Source organism: Hakea prostrata, chromosome 6 (assembly GCF_041222555.1).
Source record: "Hakea prostrata isolate BN-2017 chromosome 6, UWA_Hpros_2, whole genome shotgun sequence".
NCBI lineage: Eukaryota > Viridiplantae > Streptophyta > Magnoliopsida > Proteales > Proteaceae > Hakea > Hakea prostrata.
This window is the reverse complement of record NC_142605.1, coordinates 34,379,147-34,397,104: the sequence shown is the minus strand read 5'-3', so window position 1 is coordinate 34,397,104 and position 17,958 is coordinate 34,379,147. Positions and strand designations below refer to the sequence as shown.

General features: G+C 36.9%; 3 protein-coding genes across 6 annotated transcripts; 2 read left to right on the top strand and 1 right to left on the bottom strand.

Annotated features, from left to right (window-relative positions):
• Positions 1 to 58: 58 nt before the first annotated feature.
• On the bottom strand, positions 59 to 4,370 carry LOC149013551 (uncharacterized). The gene is made up of 5 exons (XM_089159239.1): positions 4,230 to 4,370; positions 4,055 to 4,131; positions 2,609 to 2,706; positions 1,859 to 2,175; positions 59 to 581 (listed from the first exon to the last, which is right to left on the bottom strand). Exons 2-5 carry the CDS (start codon positions 4,103 to 4,105, stop codon positions 220 to 222), a joined length of 828 nt encoding a protein of 275 aa, XP_089015365.1. The 5' UTR covers positions 4,106 to 4,131; positions 4,230 to 4,370; the 3' UTR covers positions 59 to 219.
• A 543-nt stretch (positions 4,371 to 4,913) lies between these two features.
• LOC149013550 ((+)-neomenthol dehydrogenase-like) lies at positions 4,914 to 6,552 on the top strand. Its single transcript, XM_089158399.1, has 5 exons — positions 4,914 to 5,045; positions 5,131 to 5,374; positions 5,527 to 5,601; positions 5,684 to 5,869; positions 5,947 to 6,552. The coding sequence occupies exons 1-5, from the start codon at positions 5,011 to 5,013 to the stop codon at positions 6,319 to 6,321; spliced, it is 915 nt and encodes a 304-aa protein (XP_089014525.1). The 5' UTR covers positions 4,914 to 5,010; the 3' UTR covers positions 6,322 to 6,552.
• Positions 6,553 to 8,728: 2,176 nt separating this feature from the next.
• Positions 8,729 to 17,515, top strand: LOC149013549 (phosphomannomutase). Of its 4 annotated transcripts, XM_089158395.1 has the most exons (14): positions 8,729 to 9,040; positions 9,242 to 9,506; positions 9,608 to 9,848; positions 10,730 to 10,813; positions 11,948 to 11,992; positions 12,146 to 12,212; positions 13,146 to 13,222; positions 14,217 to 14,252; positions 14,727 to 14,782; positions 14,919 to 15,018; positions 15,464 to 15,559; positions 15,649 to 15,738; positions 16,033 to 16,084; positions 17,356 to 17,515. In XM_089158395.1, exons 3-14 carry the CDS (start codon positions 9,777 to 9,779, stop codon positions 17,415 to 17,417), a joined length of 837 nt encoding a protein of 278 aa, XP_089014521.1. In that variant the 5' UTR covers positions 8,729 to 9,040; positions 9,242 to 9,506; positions 9,608 to 9,776; the 3' UTR covers positions 17,418 to 17,515. The 4 variants fall into 4 exon arrangements, with proteins under 4 accessions (XP_089014521.1, XP_089014522.1, XP_089014520.1 ...); XM_089158396.1 differs by lacking the exons at positions 9,242 to 9,506; positions 9,608 to 9,848; XM_089158394.1 differs by lacking the exons at positions 8,729 to 9,040; positions 9,242 to 9,506 and having other exon boundaries at positions 9,518 to 9,848.
• Positions 17,516 to 17,958: the final 443 nt, after the last annotated feature.

Here is a 17,958-nt window from a genome sequence, read left to right as displayed (position 1 = left end):
TCTAGAGCAAAAAGGAGTTGAGAAGAGGATCAAAAGATGAAGAACATCTGAGAAAATAAGAAACCATACTTCCTTCTAAGTCGCCACTGTTCTGTACATTTCTACTCTAAAACAAAAATCTTGCATTTTTTTCTGGGAGTAGTTGTAGTCATAACTCATAAGTTCATTGATTAAAAAAAAAAGATTTTCATTGACGTCCCCTCTCCTCTGCCCAAAGGTTTACAAAGCAAATGCTACAAAATCCCCTTTTTCTTCAGTGTGCTTAATTGATGTCTCTTCATGCACCTTGCTTCGGGCATCCCCTTTGAACACCTTATCTTGTGATCCAGAAGTTACTGCAGCGGGTGGCACAACGGGCTTTTCAGTTTTCTGGCCAGTATTCTCATGGCACTGGTCATTTGGTTTCATAAGATGTTCAGCACTACTGATGTTTGCTTCTCTGGAAGACATGGTAGGAACAGGATTGCCCAAGTTCATATTCAAACTAGAAGATTGAGCAATTGCGGCAGGACTCAACACAACAGGAGCTTGAGGCGCAGCACCTGACCTCAATGTTGTTTCCAGGTTCTGCATCATGGGCACTGCAACATTCAACAGGAAAGACAAAGAGACCGAATATGTTATTAACTAAGAGATAAGATGACACAGACATGCGGGTTGTGCTTACTGCTTCCTAGAACATGAAAGAACAAAGTTCAGAAAAAGGAAAAAAGGTAACACAAAAATTGCGAAAACAATTAATGCCACAATAAAGCACCGGAAGCAGTAGACTAGGTGGCAGGAATGCTGCAATGAAAGAGATAACACAATAAGAAGTCTTCTGGATCAGTGAAAGCACAGAAAATATATTACACATCAACACCCAAAACAAAGTGTGGGAAACTGTATTGGTCTAACAAACCCAAAGTTATTTTACAGGAAAGTAGTACGGAAATGTGAGATAACAACTATGAAGTTATTTATCCAGAAGGTGCCCCTTCCAATGAAACATGAAGAAGATTTGGTACAACCTTGGTCAATGATGCAACTATAAGTCTATAACCCATGGAGGACCCCAACACATGGCTGGATTCTTTTCATTACATAACCATATGCAAACATACTTTACTCTCATGAAAAAGACTTAGTGCAGATAGAAAAATGGGAAAGAAATATAAAATGTAGATTTACCAGTAATAATTTTTAGCTTGAGCCCCACAAAAAAAATAAAAATAAAGAAATAAATAAAAACACCAAACCAGATTGCTTTAGGGCCTGTTTGGTTACATGAGTCTGGGAGATTCAAACGGCAAACCAAAACCGGGGAAAACAGACAAAACAGACACCACACAAAACGGAAGAGAAGGGGGGGGAAACGAGCAAAAAGCAACACACCAAAACCGCCAAAAGTTTAGGATGAATCCGTTCCCACAACCAAACATCAATTATAATTATAACCATAGATTTGAAATATAGTTTGAAATCTCTAGATATTTGAAATCTCCAAACTCATGTAACCAAACCGGCCCTTAAGTGTAGGACTTTGCAAGTTCTGTATCTTTCTTCATCACCGCAAACCATGTCTATCTGCCTTTCCTGTTCTTTTACAAGAAACCTCCAACCAAATCACTGCCACCCCTAATTAATCCATTTGAATTTTCAATGGTTTGGTGACACCAAACTGACATGATTTGGCAGTGTTATGGTTTCAAAATCAAAATCAGGTAGAACTAATACACTGCTAAGGTGAGCAAAAAGTTAGCATGAAGTAAAACTACAATATTTCAATATTAAATCAAAACTAAATAAATAGGCATACTGAACCAAGGTGAATGTTTATCTCAAAGAGAACATGAATCAAGGTTAAAAACAAACTCACATAAAAGAGCACCCATTGGGCTGTTCATGACTTCATTCGGAAGCTGCAGGATATAGTCTGGAATGGTTACACCCGCTAAAAATTGTGCTAATTCATTAGTAAAGTTGTTGCAATTGTGAGTAAGCAAGTTGTAAGTCTCTGCTGTGTAACAAGGACTAATCTCACTCAGATATTCCTCAAAGACCTCTTTGGGGAGATGTGTAACACCCAAGTCCACCACATGGATCGGAGTTCCATATGGTGTCCTTCCAATGGGAGAACACTGAATTCCCCCACCGAAGATGGATTCACTTCCATAAACAACAATGCCCGTGTGCCTGTCATCATCCAAAATAGAACAAATAAATACACTTGAATAATAACTAGACAAATCAAATAAAAGTTAAATTCCAAACAACCTGACTACAAAATACTGAACTACATCACAAAGACTGTCAGTCAACTTCTTGACTGCCACCACTATATTTACTAGAATTTCTCACGTCATGGAAGCTATTTGTTCAACCAAATGTTCTATCTATTAAGCAATTTTAAAGAATATAAAGAAGCACAAACTGAATTATCAAATAAACCCCCATGATGACCACATGTTAACAGCACAACCGTTCTAGAAATCTGGCCACAGCAAAATCAACTGCTGCCAGAAATTATTTGGCAAATTGTATTGGATGCATTTACATGCATGGCAAATATCAACATTCAGATATATGACTGCCAGAAGCAAGGAGCTGTAGTTCAAACTGAACTTACCAAATGCCTTCTATGGATTTCCCCAAGAAGGGCGTTGACATCTGACGTGCAAGTCCTTGACTTAAATCATGAACATTCAAGCCCACCTTGTAACCATCCTGTGACGATGTGAAACAAAAAATGTCAAAAGGAAGATAAAACCAGGGGAATGTTTAAGCACAACATATAGTCTGGGAAGAAATAACAGATAGGTGTAAGAAGAATGACTTTATACCTCTGCCATCTCCTGTAAGCCTTATAAGCTAGCTCAGGGTAAGAAGAAACGTGGAGAAGTATTGAAGAAGGATCAGGTCAACCTAATCCAAGTGGACAAATAAATTTGATAGATTCAGTAACAGAATTAATAGCTGCATAACGTGATCATATCCATCATATAATTCAAATTAGCCAAGACAAAAGTTTGTTTTTCTAGTTCCATCATGTCTGGGGGTAATGTATTGCATATATTAAAGACAAAATTTTGGTCTCTGGAAGCGAAGAAATTGCAGACAAGCTTCTACGGGTATTGAAAATAAGCACAGTTTACCTAACTATGACTAGTAGGCAAAGGAACAAAATTTCCAGCAGATGGCACCAATTCTCAACCAACTCGTTTGATGAACAGATAAATCAAAATAATAAAAGAAGAGCAGTGAAAGAACAAATTTTGACGAACCAAATCCAAAATTAAATAACGCCAATTATTAACAACAAATCGTGAATTCTGGACTCCCAATTTCTACAGAAATCAATTTTTTCCCCTTTAGCAAGAAAAATCAACTCTTGAAACTGAAATCTACCTGAGAAAGACGACCAAACGACACAATGAAAGATCATACATTAATCAGATTAGATCGATTTATATAAAATTTAACAACACGGAAACTGTGAATTCTGTAAGCGATACTTACCTCAGCAGATAAAACCCGAAAATCAAGTTTGTAGTCAATTGCCTTCTCGACTTGTCTTGATAATGTTTGTGAATAATTGCAGAATAACGAGAGAGAAGCAGATTCCCAGGTTCTAGGGTACACGAAAAGAATGGATTCTATATTTTCCCAGGTTCTAGGGTAGACGAAAAGAATGGATTCTATTCTATGTGTACTGGGAGTTTGTTCATCAAATATGTAGATGATTCACCCATACAGGCTTGATGTTGGCCGAAAATTTTCAGTGAAGATCGTCTCCTAATCATGTTTTAATGAAAGACGGTTTTCTTCTTTCTACAGTCTCTGCTACAGAAGGCCATTCTTTTTTCTTCACGAGCGTTGGAACGGTAAGCAGACGGTAAAGAAAAAGAAAGCAGAGATGAAAGAGTTCAAAATATTCTGAGAAAATCTGAAACCAATCGCCAGTCTCAGCTGATACGCATATAGAGATAATCGATTAAAAAGGAAATCTGTTTTCACAGCCGCAGATCCTCTCTTAAAAGGGGGGGAAAATGAAAAACAAGAGATTGGAACTTACAAAACGCAGCAGAGGACGTCTATTTTGTTGATCGTGGAGGAGAATCGTCATGCACTTCGATTTCAGTAGAAGACGTCCTGTTCAAATAGAAGAGAGAATCATGGGAGATTAGGGTGAAAGAGAGATCAGAGATTAGAAAGCTTGGTTTTGATTATGTCGAATCTCGTTCTTGTACCTTCAAGCTTCTTCTTCCTTCTTGCTTCTTCTTCTTCTTCATCTTCAAGCTTCTTCTTCTTCTTCGGTTTCAGAGCGTTTTGAAATCTTCTGCAATGACGAAATGAACAACGTCGTTTTGGAGCGCTTTTCAATTGATTTTGAAAACGTATATTTTCCCCATTTGATTTTGAAAACGTATAAACCGAGCGGTTCGTATACCAGCGGATCGTAGGAGTGAACCGCTCGGTTTCACAGCAAAACCATTTTTTTCACTTCAAAATAGATGAACGGCTGCGATCTGCTGCTTTTTGATCCAATGGCTGGCTGAATCGTTCAGCGCATTTAAAGCGCTGAACTGAAGCAAAATCGAAATCGTTAGAGAGTGAGACATGATTAAGAATTGGAAAGCGACAATAAGGGACGGCGTGGATGAATTTTTATCGCATACCCAAATTCAATTTCAACCGGACAGAGACGCACATCTTTAAATGGATCTGGACAGATCCTTTACCCACTGCCACTAGAGTCACAAAGGTAAAGGACAGATCCTTTGATGAGATGAGTCGGTTTTGATATATATATTTATTCATTTATGTTACTATCACTGTGACTTAAAAAAAAACAAAAAACAAAAAACAAAACGAATGGCCGAAATTCATCACTTTAGAGCCGCAGGGGAAAGGATAGCTCTGCGTTTATCACTTTTCTTTCTAATTTTAAACTGGCAGTTTGGTAGAGCCAGCGGCCCAGCACTGAAGCACCATATCTAAATCTAAACCTCACAGCATTCTTTATCCAAGATGGATTCTGCCATCACCAGTTCTGCTACGAAAAGGTGTGATTTTTGGTTATTTTATGTTTTTCATTGGTATCCACCAAATTGTCTAATCGTATGTTCTGACTTGTCTCGTGGGATGCAGAATTGCAGTTGTTACAGGAGCAAATAAAGGGATAGGATTGGAGACTTGTCGACAGTTAGCTTCTAATGGAGTTTTGGTGATCTTAACAGCTAGAGATGAGAAAAGGGGCGTTCAAGCTGTAGAAAATCTAAAAGAATCTGGACTGGTTGATGTGATTTTCCATCAGCTTGACGTAACGGACCTTGATAGTATAAATTCCCTGGCGAATTTCATCAAATCCCAGTTTGGAAAAATTGATATCTTGGTAAATTTTGGATCGAAGACCTTGTCGTAGATAGTTTTCATTTCAATCTTGTTGTTGCTTCATCGTCAAATCCATGAGAAACCCAGTTGCCGAAAGAAGCCCTGAAATATTTACTAATGTAAACATACTTTTCTTCGACTTTCTTTTCACAGGTGAATAACGCAGGAGTTCCTGGAGTGTTAATGGATGGCGATGCTTTGAGGGTTGCGATGGCAGGGGATGGTTCTGTAAGTCTCTTCTTTGCAATTATCATTTAGCCATCATCACTTCTTTACAAAAATGGCTGATCTGCACCTTTTACTGATGCAGCCACCAACCAAGGCACAGTTTGCCAAATGGAAGGAATTAACGAGACAGACTTATGAGTTGGCAGAAGAATGTCTGAGAGCAAACTACTATGGTGTCAAACAATTAACTGAAGCACTTCTTCCCTTCCTTCAGATTTCTGATTCCCCCATAATTGTTAACGTTTCTTCTGGAGCTGGGAAGTTAAAGGTACAAACTAATGAGTACAAGCTCATCTCTTGGGAATTTGCCTCTGATACTAATTAATGGTTTTATTTCTGATTCAGAATATCTCAAATGAGTCTAAAGAGGTGCTTAGTAATGGAGACTGCCTCACAGAAGAGAGAGTGGAAGAGGTGTTAAACCAGTTTCTAGAGAATTTCAAGGAGGGTTCTTTAGAGAATAAAGGTTGGCCTGATACATTATCTGCTTATACAGTTTCTAAGGCATGCTTGAATGCCTATACAAGGATTTTGGCAAAGAAGTTCCCTGGGTTTCACGTAAATTGTGTATGCCCAGGGTATGTCAAAACTGACATCAACTGCAATACTGGAGTGTTATCCGTCGAGGAAGGTGCAGCAAGTGTTGTGAGGTTGGCTCTGTTGCCTGTTGATGGCCCTTCTGGTCTCTTCTTTGTTAGGTCTGAAGTGTGTCCCTTTTGAATAAAATGCTTCTGGGTTAATCACATTGGAGAATAATACTTAACATGCCAGATGTTCCCTAATATTAGCAACTCAAGTTTGTTAGAAGTATGAATTTGTCCTAGATATGTATTAATGATTTGGTAATGAAGAAAGCCAAAGATATGTTCTTAACATATATGAACTTCAATTTTCCTTTAAAAAAAAACAGATATGAGCTTCAATATGTACTGCATATTTTCTATTTAATTTACTTTATTTTCTTACACCCTAGGAATCATTCAGATTGAATTTAACGCCATGGAAATGATTATTATAAGGTGCATAACACCCTAGGAATCAATCACATGGAATCTAATGTCCTGGATGTACCTGTACAACATATACATTTGGAACTAGATGCATTTACTGAATGAAAATTCCTTTACTGTTGACTAAAAAAAAGAAAAAGAACCATATGTAACTTAACTCTTATTGTTGAAGCCCTTGCGATTAAAAAAAGTTTGATCCTCGTTATAATTGATGCCAAGTTACCTGTTGCAGACTCTAAAGACTTGATTCAACAGATTGCTTCAGCCTCTTGCTTAGATTATTTCTCTAAACTTCTGATTTTAGATATCATTTATTTGAAGAACTCATTCGAGTCTACCGAATTTAGATTTTTTTTTAGGATTAGGAGCTTCATATATACCGGGATGGGAATGAGAATATTAATGCCGCCGAATGTGTGCGAACCCATTACTTCCCCGTGGGAGTTTAGGCCTTTAATTGCTTTACTAACCCACCATTGGATTTTAGATTTATTTCAAGAAACTCTACCATTGTGGTTGATTCTTTATTAAAATTGTCCTTCCAATTAAGCTGCAAAAAATATGGTAGTTCTTTTTTCATACTAGGCCATTTAGTATTAAAATTTAAAACTGAAGAACTACAAGCAGAATATTAGACTTAAATTATTGAACCCCCAAAATCATGGAGATTTTGGACATTCTTCTTCCATCTCCTTCATCAAAGTTCATCTCCCTAACAATCATTTCTGGCCAAGCTTATACCATTGTCGACTCTGCCATAAAATCTTCTATAGCATTTGCTTTTCAATAATAATAATAATATCTTTCACTCCATAGTTTTGGATAACCTGTAATTCTTCGTCTTTGCTATAAAATAAACCATGAAATTTTCGACGATTGAGATATCATCAATACTTGTGATTGATCTGATTTTCAATAAATTTGTTCCTTAGAGAAAATTCAAAACTATTGATTGATGGACACTGATACTAAACTCTCCACCACTTCTCATTTAGGGGTCATACTCATTTGAGCCAACCCCCTTTCCTTGCTGTTAGTTATCCAAATTCATAATCGGGCAAACGACGTACTTGTCTTTTTTCTTTTTCTTGGTAATAACAGATCACATATTCGTAGGGCTATGGTGAATCTATCATCAGTTTAGGTATGGACCAGCTATATACACCAGTACCATACACTAGTAACGGTAAGATTTGAATACTCCAATCATTATTCTCATGCATTAACTCCTGAAGAACTTTTTTTTTTTCCGTTCCCTTGGGCATTTATTCCTCAAGGGTCGTCTTTGGTTTCCCTACCTGAACTAACTTAAGCATTGGAGGTAACTTTCCGTCCTCAAAGGCGGCCCACTCTCACCAATATTTTGGTCTCAGGAACCAGACCGGATTAGAAGTGAACCAAAGAGTCCCAAACACATTTTCACCACTACAGGTTCATTACATAAGCATCATAGAATCTCAACATTGTAATTCTAAGACACCCATTCTTTCTGCCAACATTGTGAACAAACTAATGGAAGCAAAATGCTGGTATAGTAGCACCAAACTCTAAACACATACCCTACAAACACATCTAAAAGGAAGAAAAATTAAAAAACCCTAAACTATTCTACGATTGAGGTCTCCATATTCACAGAAGAAATGAGTCGGCTTTCTTCAATTTTTCGTGCGTTTTCTAAACTTGGGACCTGCGCTAGCCTAATAGGATGGTTGGGAACTTAACATCCTTGTGGTGGCCCAGTGGAACTGAATTTCCAAATGGGGTGGATGTGTTTTTAACACACTCATGGCATGGCAGCCTCCTAGTAGAAGCAATAAGTCCATGAAAGTCATGGGTTGGAATCTTTGCCCTAGTGCACCTTTGATCTCTCCCTAGGGTCTTATTTTGGTGCTAAGCAATAAATATGCAATACAGTACAACCTATGATTGAGACGAAATCTTGACCATTCGTGTCAGAGATAAACTTTGTTCAAAATAAAGTTTCGATCTGTACTATAAGCTGTACTGTGTTGCACAAAGCACTAAGCAATTCGCCTCTCCCTAGGCCTGCGTGTGGGCCCCAGTCGCTATGACTGGCAGATGATGAACCAAAAAAATCCAAATTGGAACGGTCATAGAGTTTGAAAAAAAATCTGAATTGCCTTCCGAGCAAGTTCAAATAGATCTGGGCTCAGTCATTAGCTACCAAGCTCCACGAAAATCTGCAGTTCCGCGGGAACTTTATTTCTCTTCTCGTTTTCCAATCTGAGTGAGAAGAAAGATCTGCCGTGCTTTCTGTATTTTTCGTTTATCTGCGCGCGAAGAAAGATCCTGCCGCGTTTTCTATATTTGTAGTTAATCTGCGAGCGAAGGAAGATCCTGTCGCTGTATTTTTGGTTGCTCTTTTTGTGAAGAAAGATCCCGCCAGCTTTCTGTATTTCGATTTACAGGTGATTTGCTTTTTCATTTGTTCTTTCGTCTACTTTCTGTTTAAATTCTTGAGCTCTCATTTGAAGAAAATACAGATTAATTTGTCTAACTCTTAATTGAGTTCTTGGATAACTAGGGTTTAGCATTGCCATTTTACACCATCGAAATGATTCTCATACTTGCATTTGTCTGCTATCTTCGTTGTTTCCTTCTACTTTCAGAATTGTTTCCGGCAATGGCTCCTTTGAACGCAAGAGGTTCTCTGTTTTTATTGGCGATCTGATCATCTGACTTAGTCATATCATCGAATAAGCAGAATTTGACTCGAGTCCTTTGTGTTGCGCTCTCTTTATCTGTGCTTTTCTCTGAAGTCATGCAAAGCTTGGTGGTTAATTCTAGACCTCACTGATACTCTGAATTTCTCTGGCTACAGAGTCCAGAATTAGATCTCATAGCAAATCAGCTCGAGTGTGTCTCGTTTAGGGGGTCAGTGATTCAGGCTTTTTTTTTTTTTTTTTTTTTGGTTTGCTTTCTGTGGGTTTAGGCATTTCCCGTGTGTTAGTGCCTGATATGGCACATGGAAGCAGATCCACTGGAGTAGTGAAGTGGTTCAGTGACCAGAAAGGCTTTGGATTCATTACAACAGACGATGGCGAAGATCTCTTTGTCCATTTTTCTTCCATCAAGTCTGATGGTTTCCAGAGCCTTGAAAATGGAGAAAAAGTAGAGTTCCTGATCCAGAAGGGAGTCAAAGGCATGACAGCCGTTGATGTTACTGGTGAAAAATGGGCTGTGTTTCAGGGAAGCAACACGGAAAATGAAAATAAGGTAAATGAAACAAGGTAAAGGATTGATCATCAATTCACTAGTGGATGAATGACATTCATTTCTTATTACTGCCTGTTTAGTAAAGGGTAATGGATAGTTATGGGAATTATAAGGTACAAGACTTCTTGAAGAGGAATTGTCACTCTTTGGTGTCCTTACATAATGAACTTCATTATAAAGAGAATATCGATTTGCACAGTTGCTACACTAGAATTTAGAATGGGGTGCATTCATGGTCTGTGCACAAGTCCAGTGTACCTCGAAAAGGTGCAATAACTGAGTGCGTCTTTTCTGTTGGAAGTGTCAGCATTCAAGACCTTATTGAGATCCGAGAATCGAAAGTACCTTCGTGCCTAGAACATCTTGCTCCTCATATTTTAACAAGGTTGAGCCATTTAATGGCTCAAATGATAAGAGGTGGAAACAGAAGCTACTCTTTCTGTTGAGCCAATTGGCTATTTACTTTCTCTCACCACTCTCACGCCTGAAGGAGAGTGATGTTCCCACCTGGAAGAAAAGAGTGAAAAATGGGTTTTTTTTGCAGAATATTAGACCCAGAATGGGATTCTCAATGCCTCTTTAATGGGCTCTATGGAGTCTATGCTTCTTGTAATTATGCCTCAATTGTTTGGAATACATTAGGCAGAAAATGTTTGCATTAGAGGATGTGGGAAACAATGAATACATTGTGCAAAGTATCTTGAAATTGCTAAAAGGATGACAAGCCAGAATGCCCACCCATTTGAAAGGATATACTGAGGGCTAATTTTCAGTTGATGAATTTTGTTTTTCTATTAAAAAAATTGAGTATCCAGACAGTGAGATCGCAGTTGCTTAATAAAACAAGAAAAAGCATTATAATTTTGTGGATTTTGTGTCAGAATTTCTTACCTATGACGACTGGAAGGAAGCCAGGTGTGATTGCCTTATTTGATGTGGATGGAACACTTACAGCTCCAAGGAAGGTATGAACTTACCAATTTTCCCTTCTGACTGGTCTTTTCTTATATTGCATTTAAATCATTTGTATATAAGTTTCCAAAATGCATTGTTTGGTCTGCTAGTTCTGTGGGTTTTATTGAGGGACAGAACATTTGTATGGTTTCTATGGGATCGTTTCACTGTTCAAATCTCCCCAAAATTTCGCTGGGATTTCGTTTTCTTAGTAAACCGAGACGAGACGGTCAAAGAGAAAAGGAAGTCAACCAAGATGGACTGTTTTGATGGTTTCGACTGGGATGGACCATTTCAGTCCATCTTCTTTCACTTAAATACCTAGTCTCAATGAGATCTGCATATTTCATAGATCTCCTCCCCATACCGCCAACCTAGTTTCGCAAATCTCGACCAAATTCTCCACTTTTTGGCTTCGAATCCTCTTTGTCTCAAATCTCTCCACTTCTTTGTCAACAAACATCTATTTTGCTGGATTGTTGGGGATTAAATATCATTTGAGGTTAGTTATGTACATTATTCCCTAATTTTCTTTATTTTGTTCTTCTATTTCCTAATAGTTGATATATCAAAACATATTATTACAATTTACAACTCTTTGTATTTGTCGGAATGGACACGCATCTCTCAATTAATAGGATATGAATGAGTACTTTTCATCGATTTTTTTTTTATGCAAAATATCTCTTCAATTGTATTAATTATTTTTTAGTCGGTGTATGCAGAAACCCAGGTCAAAAGACCACCAAAATAGAGCCAAAATTGGCCAATGAAATTTCCTGGTGAAAGTACCAAGTTTTGGCTATATCTCAGTTTCAAGGCTGGCTGAAACCAGGCTTGAAACTGAGATTTCAAACCTTGAGTTGTTTAGAAACACTTTCAACTTTGACTACTTTCTGGCATTCGGCAGCTCATGCACACTGCTGATGGTGGAAAACATTCCAAGTTTTCATAGTTCACGATGACAAACCTATGTTTGTCTCACCAATTTTGGTTGCTGAACCACCACAACAAAATGTCTTGAAAATGATTTGAATTACAAAGATTTTAAAATTTTCAAGACAACCAAACTACTATCTTACTTGGATTCAACATTCTGAGTTGTTATTGGTAAGTTTACTTTATTCTCTTGTCCTAAATTCCAGGTAGTGACTCCTCAGATGTTGGACTTTATGAAGAGACTTCGAGAGGTACTTGATTAATGCTTCCTAGCCTTTAAAAAATATTACTTTGGTTGCAAGATTCAGTTGTACATATTTGGATTTAAAAAAAAAAAAACATTAATAACTTATAAAACTAGTGGTATTCCTTTTTCAGATGCAAACTGCTTTTTCTAATTGCAGGTTGTTACGGTTGGGGTAGTTGGAGGATCTGATCTTGCTAAGATATCAGAGCAGCTTGGCAGAACAGGTTTGCCTTATGCAACCTCTTAATTCTACATGTCTAGTAACAAAAGTATAAAATATTTCACTTTCTCAGTATCTTATAATAAAAAATGGAAGTGGAAACTCCTTTCTTATCATTCCAAAGTCAGTAATATTACTTATTCTCAAGACTGGACTTCTTTTATTGATTAGTTATCTCATTTTATTTTTTTCCTTCTTTTTGGTGGGAGAGGAAAGCGTTGAGAAAAAATGGTTAGCTTAATTTGGGGGAATGGTTCATTTTATTTGCTTTGATATAGATCAGTCTAAGATGGCTTGAAATATTTCAGGATCAGGAGGAATGTATGATCAATAGACTGTTTTAGATCCAAATTTTGTTATTTTCAAGAAGGCTTGGAGGCTAGAGCTTTTGTGGTTTGATCCAACTATATGAAACTTTTTTCAGAGTCCACTCAGACTGCATTTTCTTCCTTTTCTTTGAGAAAACTTGAATTGGTTATGGGTGTCTTGTCATCAGGAGTTTGATGATGAATAACATAGAGGAGTCTTAGTTCCTGAGAGCCATTGGTCTAAATTTTTTGACAATGTCCTGGAATTTCTTCTTGGTTTTGAAAGCATGGCTAATCAAAACCAGTTTTACATGTCTGAAAATTGTGCAATTGTATCTTTGTTGCAAATTCCGGTGTCCAGTTTTATTTGATGGTTTATGAATCTTTGAATGAGTTAGAGTTTGAATAGTACACAGCATTTTGAAATATCAAAATGTTTGAAAGCATCGAATTTTGAAATTTCTGATCGGCTTCAGCTCAGACAAAGGAAATTGATTTTGATAATGTTATCTGGCATGGATCAGTGGGTTACTATAGAAATTCTGTTTCTTAATGCCTAGAGAAACTCAACTTGGAATTGGTTTATTCTGGATTCAACTCCAACTCATGAATGTTTCTTGTATATGCAGTTATTGATGACTATGATTATGTATTTTCTGAAAATGGTCTTTTGGCTCACAAAGATGGGAAGTTTATTGGCAGTCAGGTATTATTTCCAGATGACATCTAGAAATTTTAAGGCAGCTAGTTGCTAGGTTTGATAAGCATATTTACTGAAGAATCTACATAGTGGAAAGTCTGAAAATTGAAATCAAACGAAGGACTTAAAAAGAGAAACACCCACATTACTCAGTCATACTCAAAGCTTTGGGGTCTGCTATAAGTTTCCCCCGCGTATGGGTGGTATTGCCAGCAAACCTCAAAATTAGAAATTCTAGCCATGAATTGAACTTTGCAGGGACACCTTGTTTAACATGTTGATGAGGTCCAGATCATGCCATTACTATTTTGGAAACCTAGATAATTTGTACTGAGAAGTGATACACGTAGCGAGCTTCCAGCAATTTGATTTTCCAACTGTTCCTTTAGTACTGTTCTAGCAATTTCAAAATTTATCTGTTGCCAGGACTCCAAGTGATTAGAGTAAAACATGGTCGATTTGGGCTGAAATCTATTTGTTTGTCTATTTGAGATAATTAGATTGGTCTGCAAGTTTTTCATTCTGAACATTTGCGCTTGCTTGTAAAGTTACTACCATGCCGCATATTCAGGTCATACTGCAAATGTAACAAGTGAACCGTTTCTGTGACAAATAGCAAAATTTACTTCAGCATCCTATTCTTTCTTTCTCCCTCTCTTCTTTTTGTGGTTTTGTGGGTTACATGTCTCTGTGAAGTCTCCTCTTTGATTGCTCCTAGTTCAGTAGTTCTTTTGTACCCTCCATGCACATCAGTAACTATTTTTTCTTTTTTAAGGGGGTAAAAAACTATCTAGTTGGATAAGAGAATTATGATTGGCATGCCTCTTGAAGTAGCTTTTTATCTACTTCATTTGTTGGATCTGACCAAAGATTTTTAATTTCTTTATGTGCTTCAGCTTTTGAAGAATGCAGGAGTTCAATTCTTAACAGAATAACAGTTAAATGCATTTTATTTTCTGTTCAGAGTTATCCTTTTCATTAGATTCTTTTTGTGTAACAGAGCTTGAAGTCATTCTTGGGAGATGAAAAACTGAAGGTGAGAATAAAAAATTCTCCTGCTATCTGGAATAACCTTGTCTGTTTCTGGAAGGAAGTTCCTGTCATATATTACCCTAAATGTGGTCTAAAAACTGCATGGTAATACACAACATGCAAGGGTTGAGACTCAGAATTAAACAGGTTGTACCTGCAACCAATATCATGCCCCTTTCCCAAATCAAAAGTAATAAAGCAGTAAATACAGAAGAATCAACTAATCATAACTACCAAGCCAACTTGGTTTTAAGCAAAAACTCTTGGAAATGCACGTCACAAAGATGGCATTTTTTCCCAGTTGGATCAAAATTTCACATCAAGCATCTCTAAGACCGGATCTAATTCATGATTCCTACCTGTTACATGAACACCGAATTTAGTGATATTCCTTATGTGGGGACTTTTAGGTAGTGCATGGAATGTACTGAGGTTCTCTCTTCTTTTAAGTTTGGCGTGGTATTTTTCACTTCTGCAGGAATTAATTAATTTCACACTCCATTATATTGCTGACTTGGACATACCTATAAAAAGGTTGGTTAAGGTTGATAAAGCTTTTCATTTGCAAGTTTTTTTTTTTTTTTTTGGTAAATTTCATTTCATTTTGCAAGTCAAGTGAAGCTTAAAGTGGATTGCTTATTTATATATATTTATTTAAATCATATTTTAGGGGAACATTCATTGAGTTCCGAAGTGGGATGCTTAATGTATCACCAATTGGAAGAAATTGCAGTCAAGAAGAGAGGGATGAGTTTGAAAAGTATGATAAGGTTTGTATTTTTTTCATTTTATTGTTTGCCAAGTAAATGAATAATTGCTTTCTTCAACTTGCCTATTGGCGAGTAATTGATCGACTTTTGGTGGATCTGTATGACAAACAGCTCTATACCCTTCTTGGTCAAATTTCAATAGAAAATGAGATACATTAGGTGAAGTTCACCGAAGTTTTGAAAAAATTACAAGCATGCCACCTACCTCCATTATAATATATTACATGCCTATGGCATTGTAATTTTTCATGATGGTGAACCATAGTTTGATCCATATTATATGAGGAATGTGCTAAAAAAAATTCAGTGAGTTCGGGACATGATCCTCTATAACATGGAACCACCCCTGTCCATCATTTCTTGTTCTGATGAGTTTACCTACCTTGGTAAACCTTTACATTTCCCACATTTTTTATATCCTAAAAGAATTTTACATTATATTCAGGTTCACAATGTACGGTCAAAAATGGTCTCAGTTCTTCGAGAGAAGTTTGATCACCTTAACTTGACATTTTCAATTGGAGGACAGATAAGCTTTGATGTGAGTTATCTGCTCTGTGGAATGGCTGTTCTTGAACTGTTAAAAGAAAAGTAGAAAATTTAGATGGTTAACCAAAGAAGTTGTAACAGGTATTTCCCAATGGTTGGGACAAGACATTTTGCTTAAGATACCTTGAGGATTTTCCTGAAATCCACTTCTTTGGGGACAAAACTTACAAGGTAACATTTCTTATTTTCTTTAACCCTGCATGCGGTGCCAGTTAATTTGTTTTGTTATTCCTTTCTGTACGGGCAATACTTTCAGTGTAAGTGTAATGATAACAAGTTTGTACGTGAGCATTATTGCAATCTGTTTCTGCCTTTTATATTAAGTCCAAGTGTAGTTCTCTTTTACTGTCCATGTGTAGTTCTCTTTTACTGTTTTCTTCGTTCTTCCTACTGCTCTATTAATTTTGTATCTGCCATATTATTGGGGGTAAAGAATCATTTTTATTTTGATTTTTCCATACACAGGGAGGAAATGACTATGAAATTTATGAATCACAGAGAACAGTGGGTCATACAGGTTAGTGCTAATCTTGTATTATTTTAATCAGTAATATTTTTCCAGTTATTGTATTCAACATGAATTTGTGGTGCACTTTGAAAATGTTGGTTGCAGAATTCTTATATTCTAGAAAAGATGTGGTCGTACTTTCTTCCTATGCCAAAATCTTAGAGTAGAGCTCTCGTTGGCATGGGAGTTTGAACATTGAAATGGAGTTTTGTTAGTCATAAGATGGGACTAGTTGAACTCTTGCGTTAGGTATGTGTGATTCTAGACAAGCAAAAGAACAACCACTAATCTTCTACCATTATAAAAGAAATAATAGAAACCCACAAAAATCACCATACCATCTCATGTTGAACGGCATTTCGCAATCCAGAATCCAGGTAGATAATTTCATTGGGCTGAGGGCTTCCCTAGAATCCAGAATTGATAATACGATAGATAAACATATAGTTAATATGGAGTGAATTATACAAAATCAACATTTAGGAGGGTGTATAAATAGTTCCTTTGGGAATCCAACAATGACTTTAAATGTATGGATAGGGAAGCAGTTGTTTAATACACTCTTTACACTTCCAACCAACTGATTATGTCAGGCTTTTACATCATTGTCTCTAGAATATCGGCATCTTGAGAAATTGAATTTTCAGATTTCAAATTTTTTCACTCTAATGTCACCTTAAGCGTGTCATGGCTAGATATGGAATTAAAATCTTAACAGAGTTTTTATATAATTGCTTTTGTTATGGCTATGTTCAAGTTTCAAGAAATAGAAAAGAAAAACTATGAGACAAAAATCATGATGATGTAGTGAATGATTTGTATGTTTCTCAAATTCAATTTGTTTTTTTAACTTTTTTTCTTAATTTTTCTTAGCATCTGATGAGGGGTTTCTGTTCCTCATTTGAAGTGAGGGGTTTCTCTGCCCCCAATAAGTATATGCAAGTAATCTTTTTCACTTTTATACAAATGACCATTTTAGTGAAAAAAATCTGATGAAATAGCTTAAATAACTTGCATATCCATTCATTCCTGCAAAATGATTGTGGGACTAGTATGGAGCACATAATGGCTGTTGAAATCAACAGCCAAAGTGAATGGCTAACAGAATCAGTAAATGCTTTTGTGGACTACAACAACTATATACACAACAATGCTATTTGACCTAGCAGCTATATAATATTCAACTGTGGGTTAAAAGTCAAGTTCTAGTTTTGTTATCGTTTGACAGGCTGAATTGAGCTGATTTATATGTGATTTATATGTTTCTTTCTATTTTACAGTCACCAGCCCAGACGACACAGTGTATCAGTGCACAGCTCTCTTCCTTGGCAAGGAAGCCTGAGGTTGCTCTTAGCCTATGGCGACAAAATAATGTCATCAAGTAATTTACGGATGAATCGGCTACAAAATTAGCCCAAATCGTCAAGTCAAGATTTTACTATATCAGAATATGATAAAAGATGAGCTGTGTAATATATATATTTAATTAATATATAGCTAGAATCTTTCTGACACCTTTTTTTTTTCATTTTTCTTATTGTAGGGGGGGGGGGGGGGGGGTAAAGTAAGATTTACTCAGATAAAAGCCAAAAGCTCAGAAGACAGGTTACAAGAAGCCCAAACCTCCGGAGTGGAGAGAAGCTACCATTTTGGCTACTCACGGTTAGATTAGACCTCTAAGAGGGGGGAGGAGGCTGGGACAGTCCAAGCCCATTAAGTAGTTATAGGCGTTGAGACAATCCGTGACAAATGCCCACCTTCCCAAAACGCATCTCTTGACCCACCGCATCGCTGCCCGCAAGGCTAGGAGTTCCCCTGCTAGGACAGAAAAGCATACCTCTGGTTTTACCAAAAAAACACAAGAAGAAAGAGCATACTTCTGG